The sequence below is a fragment of the Lactuca sativa genome, chromosome 9, assembly GCF_002870075.4.
Source record: "Lactuca sativa cultivar Salinas chromosome 9, Lsat_Salinas_v11, whole genome shotgun sequence".
Classification (NCBI taxonomy): Eukaryota; Viridiplantae; Streptophyta; class Magnoliopsida; order Asterales; family Asteraceae; genus Lactuca; species Lactuca sativa.
In genome coordinates this window covers 53,218,914-53,244,600 of record NC_056631.2, presented here as the reverse complement: position 1 = coordinate 53,244,600, position 25,687 = coordinate 53,218,914, and the positions used below count along the sequence as shown (strand labels likewise).

General features: G+C 34.5%; 4 protein-coding genes across 5 annotated transcripts; all 4 read right to left on the bottom strand.

Moving 5' to 3' along the window:
- Nucleotides 1-846: 846 nt before the first annotated feature.
- On the bottom strand, nt 847-5,466 carry LOC111921211 (protein disulfide-isomerase LQY1, chloroplastic). Its single transcript, XM_023916779.3, has 5 exons — nt 5,181-5,466; nt 4,979-5,062; nt 1,939-1,990; nt 1,599-1,755; nt 847-1,128 (listed from the first exon to the last, which is right to left on the bottom strand). The coding sequence occupies exons 1-5, from the start codon at nt 5,349-5,351 to the stop codon at nt 1,107-1,109; spliced, it is 486 nt and encodes a 161-aa protein (XP_023772547.1). The 5' UTR covers nt 5,352-5,466; the 3' UTR covers nt 847-1,106.
- Nucleotides 5,467-10,468: 5,002 nt separating this feature from the next.
- On the bottom strand, nt 10,469-12,681 carry LOC111921212 (peptidyl-tRNA hydrolase, mitochondrial). Its single transcript, XM_023916781.2, has 8 exons — nt 12,239-12,681; nt 11,769-11,853; nt 11,571-11,638; nt 11,442-11,492; nt 11,291-11,364; nt 11,103-11,161; nt 10,942-11,018; nt 10,469-10,797 (listed from the first exon to the last, which is right to left on the bottom strand). Exons 1-8 carry the CDS (start codon nt 12,569-12,571, stop codon nt 10,684-10,686), a joined length of 861 nt encoding a protein of 286 aa, XP_023772549.1. The 5' UTR covers nt 12,572-12,681; the 3' UTR covers nt 10,469-10,683.
- A 1,078-nt stretch (nt 12,682-13,759) lies between these two features.
- Nucleotides 13,760-19,181, bottom strand: LOC111921213 (auxin response factor 5). Of its 2 annotated transcripts, XM_023916782.3 has the most exons (12): nt 18,891-19,181; nt 18,274-18,440; nt 17,428-17,540; nt 16,948-17,046; nt 16,787-16,843; nt 16,162-16,314; nt 16,005-16,089; nt 15,821-15,911; nt 15,543-15,707; nt 14,413-15,448; nt 14,148-14,338; nt 13,760-14,037 (listed from the first exon to the last, which is right to left on the bottom strand). In XM_023916782.3, exons 2-12 carry the CDS (start codon nt 18,353-18,355, stop codon nt 13,911-13,913), a joined length of 2,199 nt encoding a protein of 732 aa, XP_023772550.1. In that variant the 5' UTR covers nt 18,356-18,440; nt 18,891-19,181; the 3' UTR covers nt 13,760-13,910. The 2 variants fall into 2 exon arrangements, with proteins under 2 accessions (XP_023772550.1, XP_052623203.1); XM_052767243.1 differs by lacking the exons at nt 18,274-18,440; nt 18,891-19,181 and having other exon boundaries at nt 16,787-16,839.
- A 2,713-nt stretch (nt 19,182-21,894) lies between these two features.
- On the bottom strand, nt 21,895-22,774 carry LOC111921299 (uncharacterized). Its single transcript, XM_023916873.1, has 4 exons — nt 22,382-22,774; nt 22,261-22,296; nt 22,054-22,178; nt 21,895-21,898 (listed from the first exon to the last, which is right to left on the bottom strand). Exons 1-4 carry the CDS (start codon nt 22,772-22,774, stop codon nt 21,895-21,897), a joined length of 558 nt encoding a protein of 185 aa, XP_023772641.1.
- Between the last annotated feature and the right edge of the window lie 2,913 nt (nt 22,775-25,687).

Sequence of the window (25,687 nt, the reverse complement as noted above, 5' to 3'; positions counted from 1 at the left end):
ATGGGTGGGAGAGGAAGAAGAAGAGAGGGACGGTTTTAGAGGCAGGGAAAAAGAAGGTTGGGAGTTACAAAGCTTGATACCATGTGAAAGTTAGTGAAAAACTCTCTGTTGTAGATACACGAGAGTTACAATGATATATATATATATATATATATATATATATATATATATATATATATATATATATATATATATATATATATATAAGTAAATAAATTATATGAACACCCCTCTAACTAATAAATAACTTACATGAACACCCCTCTAACTAATGGACAAAAACAAAATGGTACAAGAACTATATTTGTCTAATAATACGTAATTCTAAAGTTTATAAGGATATATAAGTAATATTTTAAGTTTCCAAGAATATAAATGAAAATTCTTCCTAATAAATATGTATACGAGAGAATTTTGAAAAAAACTCTTTAAGTTCATTGAAACCCTAATTTAATGTATGATTTATTTTTTTCGAAAAATAAGTTGTTATGCGTCTAACATAGCTTTAGAAATGATTTCTTTTATCATGGACAAAATTTTGTAGCCTATTCCATTTTCCTTGAATCGATTTGCTTACTAATTATCGTTACTGTTTCATCCTTTAATTTATTCTAGAAAGTATATGAATTCATCGGCATTTTCTTCTTCAAAATTCTCTCGCTACTTTTTGGATTCATTGTATCTGCTTTAAGATTTCATGTTCTTTAAAAACTAGCAACATACTTATATTGGTTTGTTTATTATATCATTCTACTTTCATTTCCTCTTTACTATAGCATCCTACTTATATTGGTTTGTAAGAGATCCTAGTTTTATTATATTAGTGCATAATCTTGCAAGAACTCCTAGTGATAAATAGAGATGCATATGTTGAACTTCTTGTTGCTGTTATACACATAAGGAGAAAATCAGAAAATGAATGAGCAGTAGTTATTAGCTCAACACGAATGAAAAGAATTCATTCACCAAATTTACAAAAAATTTAATACGGAAGAGAAATATATATTATTCTTTATATGAAAATGGAAAAAACAAAGATGTTCATTCATCTTTCACAGTAAATGAAGTTAATTACCCTTTGATCATAATGCCTCAACAAACACTCTCTAGTCATCATCCTTGAATTCTCTGGCAATGCAAATCATAATTATCATGAGTTACAATAAAACAAATGATATACCATTTTTTACAGACGCTAATAGAAGTCTCTACCATAAAATATGGGCAACATACAAGTCAAAACACATATTTTCACCATTTTATTGATTTAGCCGGCTTACTTTTTTAACGGTTTAAAAAGACCATTTCCCATTTTATAACATCACAAAAAAAAAAGCACCTTTTTATGGGTAAATTACATTTTGATCCATGATTTTAGCTCTTATTACGATTCTGGTCCCTAAAGGAATCTATTTGCAACTTTAGTCCTTATTTTGATGTTTATAACGATTTTCGTCTATCTCCCAAGTGAAATTACTATACTTCCCTTCATCTTGTTTTTTTTAATATATATGTTTTTTTGAATTTATATTGTTATAAACAAAATATATTAAAAAAAAAAAAAAAAAACTATATGAAGGGCAATGTAGTCATTTTACCTGCGGTCAAGGTATCTGGGTTGAATGCCACTGCCTTGACAAGTGGTGCAGGTCAAAGAACCAGCACCATCACAGTTTATGCATCTTGAGACTTCATTTTCACCACCTCCAAGCGCCACTGTTACATTACCACTTCCTGTGCAAAATCTGCATGACTCTGCAACAACAACAACAACAAACACACAACTTTCACATCCATCCAGATTAGTATTAACGATTAACAATATATAGGCTAATCAATTCTTCATAAAATTACATTTTTTTTATGCACCAAAAGTTTCATTTTTGTTTTTTTACCAATTTGGGAAACGAAAGCATAAATTGGTAAAGAGCGACTTACGTGCCCCAGTTCCGCTGCAGGGGAAGCATGGCTGCGTGTTATCTCGTTTTGCCTGCACCACATACATTTTTCTCCAAATATTCAATTTAGATTTGGTTTTCAATACTACTAAGTACTAATAATTTGGATTATATTTCACTATAAGGGATCAAACCAAAGTCATATTCATAATCAGGATACCCAAACACTCAAAGTTAATAATCAATCCAAACACCCCAAATCACTTTGGTTCGGATGGAGACAGTTGATGATACGTATGAACTAGAATAGTGTTGTTAAGCATACTAATTTCTCCTAGGTACGTTAAATTAGGATAGAATCACTTTGAGAATCTCTTATAAGTTACCGTTATTACCTGCAATTTCAGTATTTCATGATTATATGCCTAATAATTAAGTTACAACATATTTTGGTATATTTGGACATTAGTTAAAACGAACACAATCCAAACGTAATTCTCTTATAGATAAACAATAAATTGGCAAAGTGGCAGCATTTGGGGCTGATCCAATCGAAAAAACCATCCACAAATCAAACGAAATTATCAGTCACTCATGAGTCGCACCATTTATTTTTATTTATTGTGATGGTTTCCCTTCCTGTATTTTGTCTATTGTCTAAGAGATGTTCTTGTAATTCTTTATTTGTATATAAAGTTCAGATCTCCTGCCCTTTGCTGGCATGGAAAGTTTCACTCTCATGGTATCAAAGCCAGGTTTCGATCCTGGGACCTGTGGGTTCCGGCCTGTTCTTCACCATTGCGTGCTTGTGGTCTTTGTGATGACACACCGTGCTCACCCTTTGAACCTTCGATAGTCAGTTCGGATTCCTCAGCTGATTCGGTGTCTCCACTAACTCCGGACCAACCCCAGCCTACTCTATCTTCAGAACCGGTTTCAACTGTTGCTACTTCAGCACCGGTCTCACCTTCAACGTCAACTTCTCCCTCCGCGTTGACCTCGCCTGTTGTTGCAGCTCCCACTTCAACTGTTGGACACCCAATGATCACTAGAGCCAAGGCTGGCATTTTTAAACCAAAACATCGGGCCGATTTGGCTCACACATCTGCACATGCCCTTTATTCAGCGTTGTTTGCTTCCACTGATCCAAAGGGGTTTAAGTCCGCTGCCAAACACCCCTACTTGGTAACTGCCATGCATCAAGAAATAGAGGCGCTCCACCGGAATAATACATGGACATTGGTCCCCCGACCCCGAACATCATAACATAGTAGGTTGTCGCTGGTTGTTCAGGACCAAATATAATGCTGATGGTTCGATTGAAAGACACAAGGCTCGTCTCGTTGCTTAGGGATTCAGTCAAATTCCAGGGCTTGATTATTCTCAAACATTCAGTCCGGTGGTTAAGGCCTCAACTGTGCGTATTGTTCTATCATTGGCTGTTCTTAACAACTGGAAACTTCACCAGCTTGATGTCAACAATGCTTTCCTTAACGGCGAGCTATCTGAGCTCGTGTACATGGAACAACCTCCTGGATTACAGGATGCTACTTTTCCTCATCATGTGTGTCGTCTCAACAAAGCTCTCTACGGTCTTAAACAGGCTCTGCGGGCTTGGTTCCATCGGCTCAGCACCTTTCTTGTCACCAACGGGTTTGTGTGCAATAAGACAAATACTTCATTGTTTGTGTTCAAACGGGGTTCGTGCATTTTGTACTTACTTGTCTGCGTAGATGATTTAATTTTGACCGGAAATGACGATACGGTCCTCAAGTCTTTTGTCACCAAGTTACATGCTGAGTTTGCCATCAAGGATCTGGGGCGCCTTAATTTCTTCCTTGGACTTGAAGTCATATATACTGACAATGGCTTGTTTCTCAGCCTATCCAAATATGCTCATGATATTCTCCAATGAGCAAACCTCCTTGATGCCAAACCAGCTACCACGCCGCTTGCTTCCAATGCCGTTTTTGTCACCAGTGGTGAGCTATTTGATGATCCAACCCACTATCGGGTGCCCTACAATACTTGACTATCACTCGTCCTGATATTTCTTATGCGGTCAACTAAGTTAGTTTCTATAGGCTCCTACACGTTGTCACTTTCAAAGTGTTAAGCATATGGGCACTTTGTCCTTTGGTCTCACTTTTTCGCGTCATCCCACCACCTCCCTTCTTGGTTATTTTGATGCGGATTGGGCTCGATGTCTTGAGACGCGTCGTTCTACTTATGGCTACTCTATTTTCTTAGGCGGCAATCTTGTCTCATGGAGTGCGAAGAAACAACCTACTGTCTCTCGTTCTAGTTGTGAATCTGAGTATCGGGCCATAGCCAACACCGTTGCGGAGATAATTTGGATCACTCACTTATTAAGAAAGTTACATGCTCTACCTTTGGATTGTCCTACACTATTGTGTGACAACAAAAGTGTCTTATTTCTCACACAAAATCCGGTCTCTCACAAACGTGCTAAGCACATAGAACTGGATTATCATTTTATTCGTGAGCTTGTTTCTTCTGGGAAACTCCACACCACGTTTGTTCCTATCAAGCTTTAGGTGGCTGATATATTTACAAAGAGTCTTCCTAGACATCAATTCGAGTTCTTTCGGGACATGTTGTGCATCCGACCGCCCCCTTTTCGCTTGAAGGGGGATATCAGTCACTCATGAGTCTCACCATTTATTTTTATTTATTGTGATGGTTTCCCTTCCTGTATTTTGTCTATCGTCTAAGGGGTGTTCTTGTAATTCTTTATTTGTATATAAAGTTCAGATCTATTGCCCTTTGCTGGCATGGAAAGTTTTATTTGTATAAGTTACCGTTATTACCTGCAATTTCAGTATTTCATGATTATATGCCTAATAATTAAGTTACAACTTACAAGTTACAACATATTTTGGTATATTTGGATATATTTGGACATATTTGGACATTAGTTAAAACGAACACAATCCAAGCGTAATTCTCTTATAGATAAACAATAAATTGGCAAAGTGGCAGCATTTGGGGCTAATCCAATCGAAAAAAACCATCCACAAATCAAACGAAAATGAAAGAACAATGATGAAACGAATTACCGCGTTATCAATTTGAGATTCGTAGAAAATGGGTAAACCAATTCCAGCAGCGACGCTCATCACCCCAACCGCTACTGCCACCACCTGCCGCCACCAACAAAAGCTCAGTGTAATCAAAGCATAGCATAAAACTTAGTTATTTGACCAAATTGTATTAGAAATCATGATGCTGTTACTAAGGAATCAAAAATTAGAAACAAACCGTGTTCTGGTCGAGCTCGGCTTTGATGAGGTGAGGGTAAGAAGCAGGGGAACGTTGATTTCTTGAGCATTTGAAGGAAAGCGAGTGAAAATGAGAAGACGATGAAGAGGAAAGCTTCGATGGAGAAGAAGGTGAGAGGAATGGAGAGCGAAGGGAAGTTGCAGATGACATTTTTGCTGCGTTTCTGGCCCTCCCCGAATGTCAAAAATCAACCATCGCAGAAGAATCTGTCATCCACCATCAACATTGGAGGGAGTTTGGATCATGTGGGGTCAGGCCAATTTTCAACCAGATACATTTGCACCTCAATTCAAGTGTATTTTTAAAAACAAGTTAATGAAGTTATATGTTCATTTTAGACCATATTTTTCAAACTTAAATCACGCATTAATCATATTTTTCTTTAAAAAAAACACCGATATTACCGATATGTTCCAAAATAATGTTTTCGAAAACAATGATTGTAGTACCTATATATATATATATATATATATATATATATATATATATATATATATATATATATATATATATATATATATATATATATATATATATATATATATATATATATATATATATATATAAAGTTCAAATATTTTCATAATAAACACCACTTTGAAATCTTTTTCAAAATTTCTCTTTATATATAATGAACATGTTCGAAACTTGTAAATATTTGTAAATGTTATTGTTTAACCGGTTTTCACAAATAGAAATAAGCTTTCCTCGGATTCTTTAGCTTTTTGGACTACCACCAACAGTGAAGGTTGAAGTCGGGGACAAGTTATCTGTCAACATTCCGCATACAACTTTGGTGTTGATATGGTATGTGGCGAAAGATCTCTCGGTTTTGATTGACGGACAGATGAGCCCCTCTTGCTATTCACTCATTGAATAGTGAGACTTTTGCTGATGTCTCATAAGATGTTTCAAGAAAACCAACATCTATTATATATCTAATTCTTTGATGATCACATAGGTTTTGTTGGAAACTAATTTTTTATGTGAGTGATCAAAATCAAAAGATAAAGTGTTATAATTTTTTAGACAACGAAATAGATTATATACAAAATGTATAAAACTTTCTTTAAAAATAAAAATTATGAGATTATGTAATTAAGTAGTAAGTGATAACTTGTATGTTTCTTTTTAGTAAATTCTTTATACCAAACAAATGTCACATATTAGAAATAATGACTCATAAAAAACATAATATTATTGAAACTAATGCGTACAGATCAAAAATCGAAACGAAATGTACAATTTACAACAGTTTCCATATAAAGAACATGTGTTTATTTAACAACAATTTCTTTAAAAATCTATGAATGACTAGCTACTTCTTGGACGATAGCAACTACATGAAAGATTAGTCTTCAACATACTTTCACCCAAGTTTTGATCGAACAAATAAATAGATACAAATTCTTAACTTTGGTAGCCATGATGTCTCATCTACCGTCTGACGTCGACCAGCATCTAGCCAGTTAACGAGTTGTTTCTTGGCTTATGTCATCTTCCAACTATTTGTCAAATCATATGTGAAAACCTACATGTGAAGCTCTCTAAGGAGGAGAGAGTCATTCCCTTTCAACCCACTCTCACATCAATTTTTCTCTCTCGTCTTTCTTCCATCTTTCTCAACTCATAACACATAGAAATACTATATTTCTCAACCCACTTGCCACATCATTCTTTTTTATTTAATTAAATTAGAAAATATAAAATAAAATAAAACATAAAATTTCTTCATTTAAAAATAAACTTTTGCTAATTTAAAAAAATCTAAAATAATATTAAAAATAACATTTAATTAAAAAACCACACTACAAATAAAAAATACACGATAACTAAAAAACACACTTAAAAAGAAAAAAAATAATTTAAATCTCAACACACTAAAATTAACTAAAAGCATTGGGTGTGGGCAACAAGGTGCAACATCAAGTTGTGTCACCTCACATGCCACATAAGCAAATGGTGTTATAACACCAAGTGAGGAAATGGGCAACAAGATGCAACAAGATGTAACACCAACATTTTGAAAATGAATATTTTTATTTTTGTATTTTTTTTTTACTATTTCGTTTTTTTACCTTTTTTTTGTTTTCGTTTTTTTTTTCTTTTTGCGTTTTTTGTTAATAACTAATATATATATATATATATATATATATATATATATATATATATATATATATATATATATATATATATATATATATATATTTTATAAAACATATAATTTTAAAAACAAAAAAAAAGACATAATATTTAAAATCTAAAATCCGATTACAATTAAAAAAACATAATTTTAAACCTAAATTAATAACTAAAATAACATTGAAATCACTACTAAATACCACACACAAATCCTAATCAACCCAAATATTTTTTCCTAATTTGTTCCTTCATTGCTTGTAGCACCGCTAGATCAGCAGGTGCTAAACCCTCCTCGCTTGTCCGAAGAATTGACAACTGTTGTGTCATTAGTTCTTTCTCTTTTTGCTCCTGCTTCTCCCGTGCCTGCCTTTCCAGAAATTCCAAATGACGACGTTTCAACTCATTTTTTTCTTTTATTAACAAATTATGTTCGTCGAATTTCGCTCTCATTTCCGCCGCATCTTTTGCTCTCGTCTCCACCTCCTCCGCATGTCTTGCAGCGCGCCTCGCTTTGTCGCGTCCGGGCGGTCGTCGTGGTGGGGATATCTCTTGGATATCATTCGGGATCTCATTGTCATCGGCGTTTAGGTCGATGTTAGTCCGTGCGTCCGACACGTCGACCGAACTAGAATTGCGAGACCTTTTGGATTGAACCTCCGACGATGTATGCGTTTTATTCCACTTTGGATCCGCTCGCAACAATTCCTATGATTTTTCAAAGTCGAAAACATGACCCATTTCGACCCGATATTGTTCCTTAGCAGCTTTGAACAAATCAAAGTCGTTGGTTCCACTTTGTTGTTGCGCCACAATCCGGTTGTAAATACTGTTGAATTTGCTGCACCGCTTAGTTATCATACCCTATTTGCTGCTCAACATGTCGTTGTTGCGATACAGATTTTTCCTTAAAATAGCGTGAAACTTGTCGAGCACCGCCCCCCAATAAGCTCATTTTTTCATTCCATTTCCACGAAGTTCGTCCTTTGAAGTAGCACACCAAGCCACCGTCAAAGCGTATTCCTCCTCCGGTGTCCACCATTGTGGAACGTCTGCATTTTCAGATTCCACCGCTATTGATTTCCCTTTTGATTTTCCTTTCCCTTTCCCTTTCTTACTACTTCCTGCTTCCACTTGAACTGTTAGTTGTGTTGTAGGCGATGGTTGATTGGTTGTTTGTTGCATCGAACCAAAGTAGTAGAGAAAAGATTTTGTTGTAAATTTGGGTTTTGACCAAATTGATTTTGTTGAACGTAAGGTGAGTTGGGAAATTGCAGTGACGGTGAAGCGGGATTGAAAGCGGCACCTTGGTATGGTATTTGTGGTGAACCTTGAGACGACAAAAGGTTAAAATAATTTTCATACCCCGCAAATCCGAGAGGCGAGGTTGTGTTTGGGTTTGATGATGGAGGGGGGGTGTTTGGGTTTTGCTCCATTTTTTGAATTAAAGATATAGATATAGAGAGAATGAGAGAAAATATGTATAAAGATATAGAGAGAATGAGAGAAAGGTATATAAAAATTGAAATAAAGTGTATGTATATATATATAAATGGTAAAAAAGTAAATTTTTTTTTAAATTGACCGTTTAATAACGGTAAAATATGTGCAATGTATATTTTTTTTGGCGTTACAACTCGTTTCCAAAGCAACGAGATCCGGGCGACGAGAAGCAACAGCTAGGGGGGGGGGGGGGGGGGGGGGTGTTCACCGCGTTATGACGACGTCGCGGAATGCCACGTGGGTCTCGTCGCTTCTCGTCGAGGCCCATACCGACTCGTCTAACTATCTAGAGTTGAAATGTAGATACATTCAATGTGATCAATAAGATCAGATCAAAGCTGATGGTGGATTTCAACATTGCGCAATTCATGTAGTATTTTTGGGTCATCGACTTCGTTGTTGGGGGGTCGGGCTAATGCACAAGAGATATCGCAACACCCTCATCTTTCAATATCATATTGTGCAATATAATACAATTGTACATTATATTTTTTTTTTGTTTTCTTCACAGTCATAGCTCGTGCCGACATTTTTAATATGTCACAACGTCCTTTAAGGACCCCAAAATCACGTTCTACGTCATTTCTTGTTGATTTTTGTGTTGTTTTGAACCGTTGAAAGTGTTATATTTTTTTTTGCGGGTCTTTCCATTTTGATACAGTTGAAAGCATTAGATTTCTTTTGCAGATCTTTCTATTTTGAGTTTACTTGGTTCGGTGACCGATCCAAACCTCCAATTTGAACAATAAAATGTTCTAAAACCCGATCCCAAAATCCATTTTGAGTTTATCTTGAGAAACATTGACATGTGCCCAGACCAAAGCCAACTCTTCGCATTCCACCCATTTCTCGGATTTATGGGAGTTTGTATAGTTGCATTTTTTCTCAACAACGGGTTACAACTCCTCATTGGCTTCTTCTTCGTTTCTTTCGAGAACCAGGTCGTCACTAGAACTGTCAATTTCTACGTTATGAGAATCATGAAACAGGAAATGATTGGGTTGATGTAACCGACAGCCGGTACCGCCCTAGCCCATTTCCAAACCGCATGACAACTTTGCGCCCCCTTACCGATCGTTCAAGATTCAATTATTGTACACCATATGCTACAAGTCAGACTTGAAACTGACTATTGGTTCTCCTCTAAACGTGATGACATCTATTGATTTGATGATCATTCAATCACCCACGAGGCTCTATTTCAGACAACTTCATCATTAATTAATAGAGTTTCACCCACTCACTAAGTTGTTCTTCTAGACACGTGTTGCACATCTTTGGCATGCAATTCGCATGTGGCTAGTGACGTTAACAAGATAACATCTCTTGATTTAACTATAACTCTGGAAAACGAAAAATAACATCCTTGTACACACTTATATCTCTATAATTATAACATGGTTTTGCTCCAAAATGGAAAGACATCAAATGACATTAAATGGTAGTTGGAAGTAGTTTTGGTGCCACAAGGGTATCAACACAAGGAAAAGGCATATCGATATGCAACATCCAACATAGTTGCACATTACAATTGATACCATTTGGGTCTTGAGGCTTGGGGCACTGTCCTTGACCCAGAACCCCATCTCAAATTAGCATATACAAATGTGGACTCCACACCAAGCTTAATCCAAAATATTTTTTGGCCTCATGTGGACATGAGTTATATCATATCAATTACAACATTTTTGTATAAATTTAATCAAAGAATGCTCAAATGGCTAGTTGTATAAATTTAATCAAAGAATGCTCAAATGGCTAGTCTACGGTTGTTTAAGCAATCCTGTTTGTACCTATGCATGTCAAAAATAAGTCACCAATGATTGGAGAAACAATTGCTTCATTGAAGATGTTTCAAGGGTTTTGGAGAATTCACAAATGTAGCACTCTTGTCGAAACCTTGGAGCAAAAGAATTCGAATTGCTTCGATGCCAGTTTGAAAGGTGAAATCCAACTGCAAAACACAAAGGTAGGGTTGTGACTCAGACTGGTGTCAATGGGACAAAAATTTGCAACTTTTTCTCTCTCAAAATCTTGTGTCTAGGAATTATGTGAATGCTTTGAAATTAACCTAGAAAAGTTGTTTTATGTTATGTACCTCCTCACTTTCTTGTTTGTTAAATCGTTTAAGAACATAAGCTGCAGCTTCCATCTTGCCTGGAGGCCTCCCAATACCTATAGACCGTTGACCAAGTCAATACCATATTAGAATTATAATTTTCTTTTTTGTAGAAACCGGTCAAAAGATGGTCAACAAACCTATTCTTAAACGGGGAAACTCACGGTTGCCTTTAAGGTGATTGATTATACTCTTCATCCTAATATAAATATCATCACGAATTCACCATCATCACAATTATTTACAACTCGTATATGCTAAAAAGATGAAAAAAATAACTAGGAAAATCATATAATAAAAGAGTCCCAATTTGTGACATGGCAGTTACCCGTTGTGTCCCCCGTGTCCACCTTTTGGTAATAGACGCAACTTTCCAAAAGGCAAATCCAAGTCATCATAAATCTGAAAGTGAAGCATTATTAGTTCAAAGCATTTAGAAAGGTGTTGATAAAAAAGAAAAGACAAATTAGACAGTTTACCACAAGTACTTGCTTTGGTGGAATCTTATAGAAAGAAACAATTGCTCCAACCTTTGAAAAAGGATCAAAAAGTTAATTGATTGTAGAAAACAAAAAGGACCATTGATAGCATCAGATTAGCATACTTACAGACTCCCCGCTAACATTCATGAAAGTTTGTGGCTTGGCAAGCATCAATGGAGTATTTCCAATGCACCCTAAAGAGAAAGAGAAACCAAATCCATTTTTTAAATCAGTAAATGAACATGGATCAACATAATAAACAAAGAAACAGGGCTTTAGATGATGCATTCTTTGAGAATAATAATAAGTTAAAGGACCACAAACCTTTCCCAAAGAAAGCTTTGAAGGAAACATTGCTCATGGAGATACCTTCAGCCTCTGCTATTGCATCTACCATCTCAAAACCCACCTGCAATTACATAACTTTCATCAAATTTATATCAAAATAATCATAATGAATAGCTAATTTGGAACAAGAGGAGGGTTGTTGATGATTAGAGTTGAATAATTTGATAAGATTGGACAAATATGATGTAATTGAAATGATTATGGTTTATGAACTTTTTGTTCATATATGTAATCACAAAATTGTGAAAACCTAATGCCCTTTTCACTATTCGCTATTATTCAAGATTTACAAAATCAGTTCTTATCATCTCTCTCAATCCTACCTTATCATTATTTCGCCCAAATCTGCCCTACTCCAGAGGAACTGAATTTGATCTCAATTCCTCAATGCAAACAATCTTCATATACTAATAATAAAAGTAACTAAATAGAGCGAGAGTACGAACATTGTGCCTTGTGCGGTTATACAACTTTCCAGGGTTTCCAAGACCTACAATCAGCCACGGTTGTTGCTTTGACGGCTTAAACGTCTGTAGTCCTGCGGCAACCGACGATAATGCAGCAGGCTCAATTTTGGTGGCGGATGCACCGCTATAAAGAGACGAAGACGAAGGTGGTGATGAATTCATGGGCATGCTCCTCCAGACCCTCCTTTTCCAAGAAGATCGAATGTGGGTTTTATAAGGTGAAGTAAGGGATGAGATGACAAATCGGTGACATCGATTGTAGTTGAAAAAGGTAGATGACGAAGATGATAGTATTCCAGTCGCAGTATTCATGGTGGTCGCCTCGCAGCACTTGCTGACGCTTTGCTGCTGTTCATATTGAGGCCGAGAAGCTGGGTGGAAGGGTAGGGGATATAGTTTCGTCCAGGAAGGAAACGGGCGGAATACAGTTGGGTTGACCCGTAAATTTTCTATTGACAAAAACGGATACGACTTTAAATAAGACTCCAAAGTCCAAAGTCCAAACCAATTAGAGTTAACTTTTAATCGGGCTACCTGAGCCCATTTTAATCAAGTTTATTGAATTTGAGTTCGAAATATAAAGAGTTCAAAACATATAAGAACTTCCATTTTCAAATCAGTAATTACTTTTTATTTATAATTTATAAACTACCTTATCAAGTTATTTCAAACAGTTTATAGTTTATAATTATAATTTATAAGCTATGATAACTGTTTTATAATCTCACCAAACATTAAATTGCAATAAATTTAAATAATAGTATTCTTTCACAATTTGAATATTTATCTATAAATAATTATATATTTAGTAAAATAACATAATAATAGATTGTGAAGTCGTTTGCTACGAAATATGCTCGCAAAGCATTATTTTTAAATTTTCTGTAATGAAAACCATTTATAAAAGAATTTCACAAAAAATAATTATTTGTGAAGTCGTTTTTTTGTGAAATATATGATTACTTGGAAATAAATGTTCAAATGATGATTATTTTGTGATGGAGCATCATCTGTCATGGTTATCCTGTGATAGAAATAAATGGTTATTTTGTGATAGAACTTCATCAAACTAACTCATTTAACCAATAGAACTCAAATTGATTCATTAAGAAGTACTCAATCGAAATAATTGCCACTATCCTTAATCCTCAGCCGATACTTCATAGGGGTTGATTAATTTTGAATAATTTAGCATGATGATAGCGCCATTGCGCCAACAACACTTGAGTTATCGATAATGATTATTACATGAAAAAATAAAATTACTTATACACCATACATAGAACTTGTCAAACACCCAACATTATATTGAATCTTTAATTAACATACACATCATGCTCTATCACTACAAATTATGTAATTATAGTTGCTCATTATATAATCATTTTCATTTTTCAAACTCACATCCAAGCACCAATCTTGGTTATGGATGACGATGAGTCAGGTATATTGACAATGAATCTCAAACCTATAAACAATAACAAAGTCAAAAGGGCCACGTCATCAAAACCCTTTAAATTCCCTATTATTATTATCCATAACTACTGGTTTAAAATCCTCGATACCAACATACAGTTCTAGCTAAAGTGGCACTCATATATTACAAAGCTTGAAAGCTTTCTTTCACACATACAAATGGGCACCCCAGGTGTTAAACCGCCATTAAAGCCTGCAATTCCGCCGTGCTATTGTTCAAAAGCTGCATTCCCTCTTCACCCATCTTCCTAACTTCACAAGGCGACAGAATCCTGATACATCGCACACATCCCACAAATTCCCTGCATTTACACCATATCCATATTAGGACTAAAATGGTTGTATGACCCTTCATCTTTTTTTCACATAAATTCAGTATCTCAAGGCTCAAATACAGCTAAAATCAACTTACTCCCATGGATCATCTCCAACTAGAAGAACATCGTTCTCAAAATCCACATACACCAACTTCCAACCAGAATATACTGCATCGTTTAGCAGCCCCTCAAGCCCAAACATCCTCTCGATTTCAGAACGTAATTCATCATAGTTTTTGAAACCCGAAACATCAATCGATCTTCCCACTGATCCCGCTTTCTGAATCTGCTGATAACACAAGAAACTTAGGGTTTATGATTTAGGGTTTTAGGAAGTCTATAGGAACGGAAAATTCTGACCTTTGTGTAAGTTCTTACACGTGGAGGCGGGCCCACTTGTTTCCATGAGCCCGTCTGCATAAGTCCCGTGTCAAACTCTCCGTTTCCAGGCGAGGTCCCGCCCGAGTGGTCGGGCAGCTCTTGCCCGGAGTATGCCCGAGAATCAACGAGGCTAGACGATGTGAACTGTGACTGAACATCTTGGCTCGGGCTAAATTTGTTGTTGACTATATAACTTGAAGGATCTTCAAAATCATCATCTTTTAAATTGCAAAACTCATCCAACACTGCAATCGAAACCGGATCAACAATCGTATTGCCCGTGTTACTGCCCTCAATATTAAGACAATTATAAACATCATCACATGGGTCCCACTTTTCCTGCCCGAGGTCAGAAAAACCGTTATTCGATGTGTTATTCTCTTGGCCCGGGAATACCCCACTAAGAGACGGATCAAACTGCGGGTCGAGAGGCGACAACTGGTTAACAACCGGAAGCTCGTTTACAACATTTTGAGGAATAATAACAGGCTGTAGTTTGCCCGCGTCTTGGATTACGGGCAAACTGCAGCCCGTGTTAACATTGTGGGGTTTTGTTAACGTCTTTATGAGGTGTTCTGACCATAGGTTAGATAATGAGGGGTTCATAAAGTTTCCATATATAGGTTCGGTAGCCCGTATAAACGGATGGGCTACCATATTGTCCCATTCGGTTTGGGCTTCATAGAAACCCAAACCGAATGGGCGTTTAAGGGTTGATGTGAGCGAAGGGAAAATAAAAAGATTTTCAGGGCTTTCGAGTTCCCACGGGCTCACTCGGGCCCGCTTATCACCACACCCAGGCTCATCCCACTCCACCTGAAGATTGTGCCACTTTGACCCGGGCCACCTTAACGGGTCAACATCACTTATGCCCGTAATTGTACCCATATACCTTCTTTTTCCGGATTCCTCGGTTTCAAACATCATTCCGCACCTCATACCTATGGAAAGTTGGATTCCGTACACCGACTTCCGGAATTTCGCCAATGGAATGACAAATTCCGACGGACACGCCCTGAAATAACAATGGAAATACAGAAATGCTTAGGGTCGGAGATACAATTACGGAATTACCCTTTTGTGTTTAATAGTTATACATATTGACGTACCTTGGATTATAGAATACTGTAAATGGGCTTCGATTAGCAGCGGCATGAGCTGCAGCAGCAAGAACTCCTATATGCATGCTATCAGCTGATAAAACCGATGATGATGAAGCTGTTTGTTGACGATTTGCGCGCCTCACACCCAATAATAATTGCGATCTTTCATCCCTATCAAAATTACATGTAAAGGATACATTACAATGTCGGCAAAAAGCCCTAGAAAGTTCGTGTTTTGTTTTAGGGGTGTTTAAATGGCCATTGAAGCATCAATCGACTCTCACCTGACAAATAGAACAGCGTCGCCTGCTTTCAGCCGTTTTGCACCGACAAACATACTCCAACCCGTAGTCAAAAGGTGTCGCTTTGGTTGCCCTATGTAAAAGAAGAAAACATGCTAAATTTTTTTGGTAACTAATATCGCATATCGTTTCTGAATTAAAATTAGGGTTTGTTTACAAGTCTCACCTCGATATATATGACGGAATGTCCATGTATTATCATGCAAATCTCGAACAACAAGTTCTTGAGTTGGAGGTTGCATTGAAAAATCCTGCAAAATCAAATATGATTCAATCAAGAATTGTAACTATGATTTTGTGTCAAGAACTAAATAAAATCTCACCAATTGTGGGAAGAGCTTTTCTGCTGCTCTACGAGGCACAGAGAATCCGCCATGTGTGCTTGTATCACTAGGAGTCAAAGTCTTGCAGAAGAACTCACTTGGATGTTTGCTTGGCTTCATTCCAATATCTGGTATGGGAAAAACATCTTTTTCCTGAATTGTAAATGTATCAATCAAGCCTTTGATCAATCACAAGATTTTGGTTTTGCAAAATTACAATGGTTTAATGCAAGAAAGAGCAATGTCCTTTCATTAATTTATTTGTTATAGTATACCATTGGATAGGTTCTTAAAATTATAATGTTCTAATAAGAGAGAACTGAAAGTACAATGCTATAATTAGGTTGACTTTTCAAAGTACAACGCCTTTATAAGAAAATTATTAAAAGTAAAATGCTATAGAAGAACGAAATGCATGTAGGATGCTATAATACACAAATAATGAAATAAATGAAAGTATAATGCTATAATTAGGTAGATTTTTCAAAGTGCAATGTCTTAATAAGAAAAAGATCGAAAGTACAATAGTGTAATAGAAAGAAACGAAAGTAGGATGCGATACTACACAAATAAGTAAAAGTACATTGCTATCCATTACATTTATCCCAAATTACAAAAAACTTACCGAGTTTAAAGGTTGAAGGCTGATTTGTGCATAGATCTCATCGGTATCTTTGTCTGTCTATTCAAATAAAAAGAAAACTAAGAGCCAAGAAAATGGACAAAAAAAGAAAAGGAAACAAACACTTTTTTTTTTTTAATAAATTTAGATGAAACACATCATACATGTAGGGTTGTGTTTTGAACTTGGCATAACAACTGTGAAGGAAGATTCGGGTAGTTTGGAACTTGTGTTGTTGCAGTTCTATTCGTCGTGGCTGCCACCTAATAAGCCAAATTTGAGCATTAGTTAGTAGACAAAGTAACATGTGACATGTCTTTCATTTTGTGGGTCCCGCTTCGACCAATGAGGAATTAATGCAAATAGTTGTTATAAACATGAGCATCATATATGAAATATCTTGAAATAGAAGAATTGACCTATAATGAAACTCATTTATAACATGTCCAGTTACAATGTTGATGAATGATTGTGACTTTAGTTTCTAGCAAATGGTAACCTACTTTTCCTAAGATTATCTAATATTTATGGGTAAAAAATTAAAAATAACCTACATTCTTAAATAACCATGATTTGGTAAATAATAATAAATACAATTTCAAGCAAATTAAGTAAAGTGATGAAAAACGAAAACAAAACCAAACCTGTTCAATGTGTCCTTGTGGGAAATAATAAACAAGGCTTCCAAGTTGGGGTAAATTTACCAATGGCCCAGCACATGCATGCCATAGCTCTGAATTTATTGACTTCTTTTTCCCTACAGAACAAAAATATTAACTCTCCATTTCTCTCTCCCCCACTAATTAATGTCATCACGTAGACCCAAAACAAAAAACCTAACAACTATCAGAATTGACCAAAACATCAAATCTTTGTGGAACCCTTTATATTATAGGGTTTTTGTCTTTTGATACAAGATAAAAGTGTAAAATTTGACCACATTATAACTAAAAAAAGTAGTTAGGTCATCTCAAGTCTCATCATTTTTACACCAAAATGGTGTAGGGTATAATTTTGGCGTTAACTTTCGTTAACACTTTGGTTCTTCAAGTTTGAGCTTTTGTACTTTTAGTTACTTTAATTGTATAGTTAGATTTTAAATCTAGTATATGTTACTTATAGTAAGTTTTATGGTATTAAATAGAAGAATGTACTTTGGAACTTGGAATATTGATATTAATTAATCATATATATTAAGTTTAATAATATAATTCTTAAAGTTAGTGTGATAAAAATTTGTCAAAAGATATTCAATATATGAATTTTTTGGTGTAAAAAAAGGTGTAATGGGTTCGAAATGAATTACTATTTACATCAAATACTATATTTTTGTGCAACAAATAGTGTTAAGTGTAATTATGGAAGCAAAAGAAAGGAGCAAAGCGAGTGTTCTTGAACACCTAAAAATGTTATTCCAACATTAACAATTTGAGCATAATTTACTTTAAAAAAAACTCAAAGATTTTGCTAAAAAGTTAAAAGAAACGAACCACAATGATCCTGCATTTCCTTCAACAATTTCATATCCTCAAGTAAACTGTAAGCCCCGGTCTTCTCTTCAATGATACTCATATTACAATCTGAAAGGACCCTTCAATAATCATCTAATAAAGATCTCATTGACTCCTCCACAAGGGCATAATCGACCAAAACCCAACTAAATTTTCACCCAAAAAACAAAGAACCCCACATTAGATTCTAACTTCTTGAACAAACCCATTTGCAAAAAACCACTCATTTGATAGAGACAAACGAAAGAAAACAAAAAATTTCGATAATTGAGTGTCGAATTAGGGGGCAAACTCAGTACACAGAGGAGAATATAAAGAACAATCGAATAGAAAAAGAGGACATGCCCTAAAAATCCAAAACCAAAGAACAAAACCTGCAAAATCTATGTGGGGCTACCTTCGTTAATCAAAACCAACAATGGCATAAAGGAAAAACGAAGAAAAAGAAGGCTGTTTTCTGTGTCAAAGCACGCCTATCAAAGCATAAGAGTGCTCTGTTTATTGAGTGCTACCTTTTATAAAAATAAATAAATATATGTATATACCAAATACCATAATACATCTTCATATAGGGTCCTCCATGAAAAACAAATCACCTTTCTGTGAAAGTGGTCATAATACTACTGATTTCATTCTTTCTCTCACTCCACGTACAAACAAAACTTTCTCTCTCTTTCAATTTCTCGTCAACTCTTTCTTTGTGCATTACAAATATAGAAATTGGGGGAATAGACTTTCAATCTGCTCTCATACGCAGTTTTCAGCTTTGTGGGCGATGGCATTTGCAGCTTCAAAGTGTGATTTAAAAGAGATTCCTTATATTTTAATCAGCAGATGAAAGCATTTGCAGAGGTTGAGTATGGATACACGAAAACGAAGTCATACATTGAAGGTCGAGATAATGTATTTTAAAATATATTTAGCACCGAATATTGTACTTTCGTTTAACTAATATAAAATAATAGGGTTGGCCGAAGATAAAAATGATAATAGACTGCAGTTCTTATCAAAATATGATAAAAAAAATACAGTTGATTTTCTTGAGTTATATGATCAGTCTATTTTTTATTTAATATAAGAATAAGAATAAAAATAAGAATATGATATCCTGTTATAGATTACTTTACGTGTTAATCGACCAGTTTGTAGACTTTTAGTTTTATCTTTTACTAGTATTTAAAAAAAATCAAATTAAAAAAATTGGAAAACAAACTTAGAACTTTTATTTGAACCAAAAAGTCCTCACATAGCTTTTACCTTTTCGTTTTTATGTTTTAAATTATTTTGCCTTTAAATACCTTACAAATGTTTTATGAGAATGATTATATAGAATTAGCAGTTTTATGAGCTAGTTTTGTCTGTCAAACATACAGTCAAACAGTCTGAATAGTGAATAGTATCACATCATACTTTAACCTTTTATCAGACAAAATAAAAGACGTATAGTTTAGGTTTAAAATTTAAATGTAGACGATGAAAAAAAGAAGTTGTTTGTTAACTAACTCATGTCAAATATCAACTTATTAAAATGTTAGAACTGGTGGAAATTCGCCTGCCTTTGGGCCGTGTGCAGCATACCAAACGGTGGGGCCGCCAGCATATTGCATATACCCATTTTGCAAGATCCAACGGTGGATAGAGGTGATCCAGATTAGCAAGCTAACATGGAAGACTTTGAACCTTCCCTTGTTTAGGTCGGTAGGTACGTGTATTGACGTTTTAAAAAAAAAAGAAAGAAAACGCCGTTAAATGAAGATGGTGGTGGTAACAGAAAACAACGCGCAGTCGTATAACTTAATTGAACTAGTAAACTAGAAGTAATAAAATGATTTATGTAAACTTCGTAAATTAATTGAACTAGTAAACTAGGGGGTGTTTGGTTTAGCTTTTCAAACCCCAAAAATTCTTTTTGGAAAAGTTACAAAAAGTCAGGATTTCCTGACTTTTCCTATAAATTTATTTTTCTTATGTAAAAACTTCAAAAGTAGCTTCTAAAACTACTTTGGCAAACATCTTTTGCTTTTTTTTTTCTTTTAAAAGAACTTTTGGCTTTGAAAAACTAAGTCAAACACCCCCTAGATATTAGACAAATAAAACATATGTCGTTTACTAGAAGTCTAGAAGTCAATAAGACATTTCATTATTTAATATGGCTTTCAATTTATTTTTGAATGACAACTTGTGTTAACAAAGCCACTTCACATATATTAATAATTAAATTTATAATTATTTTACATCATAACGATTAAATTTTATTATATATATATATATATATATATATATATATATATATATATATATATATATATATATATATATATATAGGCTTAGGTTATTTTGTTTCTACTAACTATTGTGTGTCAAAATGCACAGATCTGGACCACCGGATGAAATAGAATCAAATGTCATGATCTGAGAGTCTATGATATTACAATAGGGTAACATGCACCATATAATCACACACTTTTCAACATAAGGGTATTTTGGTCAATTTACCTATATTAAAAAATGAAATTTCCATAATTTAAAGGATAATTTATTCCTTTATTTTTAAGAATATGAATATTTTAAATTAATCCAAATTTAAAAATCCGATGTTATTCTATCAGAATGACAGAATGTCAACCATAAACTAGTAAATATATTCTCGGTTTTATTCTTGTATAATACATTTTCAATGCAGTTATATTTGGTAATTGACCTGATTTAAAAATAAGATATTATTCATATACATCCAACTTTGGTCTATGATTTTATTCTTAATATACATCCGAAATTATACATATTCTAACAGAATATCATAAAAAATGAATAAAATTCTTAAAAAAATAGCATTCTTGAATATACAATTATTGAACAAATACACTTGATCCTCTTCAATGGTCCATATAATCAACTTGATCTTCACATATATACTTCTTGTTGAACTCGATTCCAAATATTTCTCTTGTATGATCAATATTGAATTCCTTCTCCATGCAATTCTGAAATAATAAGATACATTACTCGTTAGTATTACCAGTTAAACAAATATACTTGTTGTTAACAAACATTCTCAAAGACATTCTAACAAAATGCATTTATATAAATAAATTCTAACAGAATACATTACAGAATGCACTTAAATCATAGTCTTTTGTTCTATATGCATAAACATTCTAAAACATGTATAAATGTATTCTGTCATAATTACTAGCAACACATGTTTTATGTAATATTTATATTCTCATAGAATGAACATGTGTTTGCATTCTGATATGAAAAAAAATAAAGAATAAAATTCGAGTTCATTCTTAGAGAACAATCATTGTAAAAGAATAAAATTAAAGCTTCCCCGCCTTTTTTGGTTGTCTAGATCTGATCAATTTGCAGAATTACATGTGAAGAATATTTCCCTTCTTCATTCTGAAAGAATAGTAGCCTTCTTCAAACTAAAGCCCTCTTTATTCTAAAAGAATATTGCCCTCATTTTGAAAGAATTTACAGGTTAACATTCATTTGGTAAAGCAAACAAGTTATATTACTGTTGGTGAAAATCAAAAATTATAAAGTTTGAAACCATTTAAAGCTAAAGTTTGCAAACCTTTAAGTATTACTCAATTAACTAAAATATTAAAAAAAAAAAAAAAAAGAGCATGGAAGGGATTTGCTGCCATATCAGCCAAGCTGATGATGATATTCACATGCAAACAAACAATAAATCATCACAAATCAAGGAATGTGAATGGAATGGAAATATGGAAGGGAGTTAGTCATTACCTTGAAGGTGCAGTAACATAATAAGCAAGACCACCAACTGGAACGGATTGACCAGAGTATTCAGACTCCTTCCGTTTTCCCAACATATTAACCAAGAAATTCCCACTGTACTTTCTGTGCAACAACTGAAAAGGAACAAAAACAACAATATAAGTAATTATTCAATTCAACAAGTAAAGAAATAAAGAGCAGATAAAAGTTTAATACCTGAGAGATGAAATAAAGGTTAGAAACAAGTGCAGACTGGAGAATAATAGGCATGTTGGAAGTGTAAAACAACTTAATGGGGGTAAGACCCTTGTTGCCCACGAGCATTTTAAGATCTCACAGGCAAAACAACACGGAACCCTTGAAAGTATATAACAATCAAGAAAATCAACACAGTAGCAAGCAGATTAGTCACATTAGGCAGATTTTGCCTATAAAAAGCTTCACCTAATGCTCGAACTTTATCAAATCTAGTGATTAGAAGATGAAACAATGCAATCATTGCTCCTTCAAATTCAGCACCATGTCCACTGTTAATTGTTGTAGGGCTGAATGCTTTCCAGATAATGCTTTCACAGATATTGGTAGTTATGAACAATGAAATCCCAGACCCTAAACCGTATCCTTTTTGAAGAAGTTCATCCAAACAGATCACAAAAATCCCAGCAAAACATAACTGAACGATTATAAGAATGGCATTTCTAACACCAAGTTGACCAACACTTCCATACATTCCTGATAGAGCACAGGAATCGAAACACACATATTTCTTAAGCAACGATCTACACGAAGTAAGCATAAAGATGCCTTATAAAGAGTTGATCCAGAAGAAGAATGAAAGAGATGTTGTTGGCAGCCACGACGGGAACTGGTTCGCACAGAGGGAGGACCCAGGGAGAATGCTTCGATATCGGTTTATGAAGCCTGGATTCAAAACAAGAATCTTGATTCTTTGTTGGTGATTGGTATGACTACTGATCTTGTTGTTATTGTTGTTGTTGAAGATTGAACAGATAAAAATCATTGAGACCACACACGTAGAAGAAGAAGCAGAAACGGAACCCTAGATTGCAGGGGGAGATTCGATCTGGAAGAGACAATTGTGGAAGAGAGAAGAAGAAAAAAATGGTATTACCGTCCTTTGAAGGTGTCCTCTTTGATGTTGTTTTTAATCGATCTACAGGGGTGGTGGGAAGCGGTGAAATCGATTTAGGGCTAATATTTATCTTTGCTTCTTGCGTGATATAAGGAATTGTTGTTGATCTACCATAATTAACTATGCAAAGATTACTATAATACCCTTAAATGATTTATTTAATGATTTATTTTTTCCTAATTTCCTATTGGTGCATTCATGCACACAATAGTTGCTAGAAACATTTGAACCTAGCTCCTTCTCTCTCTCTCTCTATATGTATGTATATATATATATATATATATATACATATATATATGACGTAATAAAAAATTACCATTTTAAATAAAAAAGTGTATGCTTATACTTTGTATTTATATTGCATGTTTATACTATATGTTTATACTATTGATGTAAATTAATTAATATTGATGTTTAGTTTAACAAAATGTAAATTAATTTACATGAATTTAATATTTTAAAATTTTCATTTTTATTCTAAATTGAATTTATTAATTACTTTCCTTAATTCTAGCATTCAACTTTTACCAAGTATTAATGAATTATTATGCATAATTGGTTTGTATAAAAGCTTTGTAATTTACATCTCTTAAAATTCAACATATTACTAATATGCTTTATAATATAATATACTATTATATATATATATATATATATATATATATATATATATATATATATATATATATATATAGAGAGAGAGAGAGAGAGAACTAGGTTCAAGTAATTCTAACTAATTATTGTGTGGATATCGTATGCTATGGGAATTACTAAGATAATAAATTGTTTAACAAGGCGAATACGACTCAACAAACATTCTGACAGAAAATGAGAATAATAATAATAAGTGCATAATAACCTTATAGACGATTTAATTAGTGAGAATGTGTGTTAATGACAATAGTTATGTAAGAGTAAACGTGTTAAACAACTTATTCTCTTAGTAATTCTCATAGCATATGATATCCACACAATAATTAGTTAGAATAGAATAACCTAAGCTTATATATATATATATATATATATATATATATATATATATATATATATATATATATATATATATGCTAGAAATATGTTGTTATTTCTGTTGGTGAATTGGGATTCAAAGCATTTGGAAATTTTGAGATCATGATTGATACTTTCAAATCGAAGTATTTAAGTGGTACTCTAAAATCCTCAATTGGATAATACTAAGAAGTTTGAGAACAAGAAAAGAGAATGAGAAGTATGTTTTTGTTTGTTGTGTTCTTCAACGTGATGTACCATATGAAAAGTTTGATCAAAACTTGCTTAAATATGTCTCTTTGTCAAAAACGGTTACACAACAGTTTCTAACGTTCAAAACGACAACAAACTGGCATTTAACCAATGGATGAAAGTATAACCGACATGTGTCTCGAAAACTGCCATCAACAGTCAAGCCTGACACAAAATTTTTAATCATTTTAACCATTGGATAAACAATGAACCGATGAGTAAAACACCGAACTGCACTCCTTCTGATGTAAGCTTGTTGTGATTCATGGTTGCGAAAACAAGTTCGTTGTGATGCAAGCTTGTTGCGATGAAACGACCCAAAAATACGACCCGAAAATTTTATTTTTAATATAACCAAAAATCATAAAATTGAGTATATCATAATAAAACCATGCGTTGCATTTCTCAAAAACCACACTAAAATACTGTAACAAGAAAACTGTGTCACAACTGTATCAAAACATATCTAAGAAGACTGAGTCAACTCCCAGGATAAAACTGAAGCTGTGGTGTGTGCAATGCCATCATCCCGAGCTCTTCCCTTTGCTTGCGGAAGTACCTGAAACCAAAACTGAAACTGTAAGCACGAAGCTTAGTGAGCTCCTCCAAACTACCACATACCATACAATACATATATAAAGCACATACTGGGCCTTGCCCACTGCATCAGACCGAAGTCTGGAACTAGTTGCATCGGACCGAAGTCCGGAACTGACTGGGACCTTGTCCCCTGCATCGGACCAGAGTCCGGGACTAACTGCATCGGACCGAAGTCCGGAACTAATTGCATCGGACCGAAGTCCGGAACTGACTGCATCAGACCGAAGTCCGGAACTGGCTGATCATGGCATAGCATAAAACATAATAACTATTATAATCACATATACTGCATATTGCATCGGAACAGAGTCTGGAACACATAACACAAACATGCTTGAACCATAAAGACATCAAGCACTCTAACTACTGCATCGGACCAAAGTCCGGGACTACTGATAATTAAACGGGCCGGCATTATGGCCGTAGACCCGTTCCTACTGAAGGGAAACTCACCTCGTGAACTGGCTGCTGTGTGAATGGCTCTGAAAGCTAACTGCTGCTGCTCCGGTATCTCCCCGGCTACAAGTCCATAAACACACTCAATCAAATACTAAACACTGCACTGGGGTAAAATGACTCTTTTACCCTTGGTCAAAGTCAACTCTCGGTCAAAGTCAACCCACAGTTGAC

What these genes read in the sequence shown, in the direction of transcription:
- LOC111921211 (XM_023916779.3), bottom strand. Translation starts at nt 5,351, where the DNA reads ATGTCATCTGCAACTTCCCTTCGCTCTCCATTCCTCTCACCTTCTTCT. An exon ending in CCGAGCTCGACCAGAACACG is followed by an intron (nt 5,063 to 5,180) that starts GTTTGTTTCTAA and finishes TGGTGGCGGCAG; the next exon opens with GTGGTGGCAGTAGCGGTTGG. An exon ending in CTGCAGCGGAACTGGGGCAC is followed by an intron (nt 1,756 to 1,938) that starts GTAAGTCGCTCT and finishes TTGTTGTTGCAG; the next exon opens with AGTCATGCAGATTTTGCACA.
- LOC111921212 (XM_023916781.2), bottom strand. Translation starts at nt 12,571, where the DNA reads ATGAATACTGCGACTGGAATACTATCATCTTCGTCATCTACCTTTTTC. An exon ending in CAAAGCTTTCTTTGGGAAAG is followed by an intron (nt 11,639 to 11,768) that starts GTTTGTGGTCCT and finishes CTTTCTCTTTAG; the next exon opens with GGTGCATTGGAAATACTCCA. An exon ending in TGAATGTTAGCGGGGAGTCT is followed by an intron (nt 11,493 to 11,570) that starts GTAAGTATGCTA and finishes CCTTTTTCAAAG; the next exon opens with GTTGGAGCAATTGTTTCTTT.
- LOC111921213 (XM_023916782.3), bottom strand. Translation starts at nt 18,355, where the DNA reads ATGAGTATCATTGAAGAGAAGACCGGGGCTTACAGTTTACTTGAGGAT. An exon ending in AAAAGCTCTTCCCACAATTG is followed by an intron (nt 16,090 to 16,161) that starts GTGAGATTTTAT and finishes TTGATTTTGCAG; the next exon opens with GATTTTTCAATGCAACCTCC. An exon ending in GACGCTGTTCTATTTGTCAG is followed by an intron (nt 15,708 to 15,820) that starts GTGAGAGTCGAT and finishes TAATTTTGATAG; the next exon opens with GGATGAAAGATCGCAATTAT.
- LOC111921299 (XM_023916873.1), bottom strand. Translation starts at nt 22,774, where the DNA reads ATGTATGGAAGTGTTGGTCAACTTGGTGTTAGAAATGCCATTCTTATA. An exon ending in GGTTCCGTGTTGTTTTGCCT is followed by an intron (nt 22,297 to 22,381) that starts GTGAGATCTTAA and finishes ATTATTCTCCAG; the next exon opens with TCTGCACTTGTTTCTAACCT. An exon ending in ACCTTTATTTCATCTCTCAG is followed by an intron (nt 22,179 to 22,260) that starts GTATTAAACTTT and finishes GTTCCTTTTCAG; the next exon opens with TTGTTGCACAGAAAGTACAG.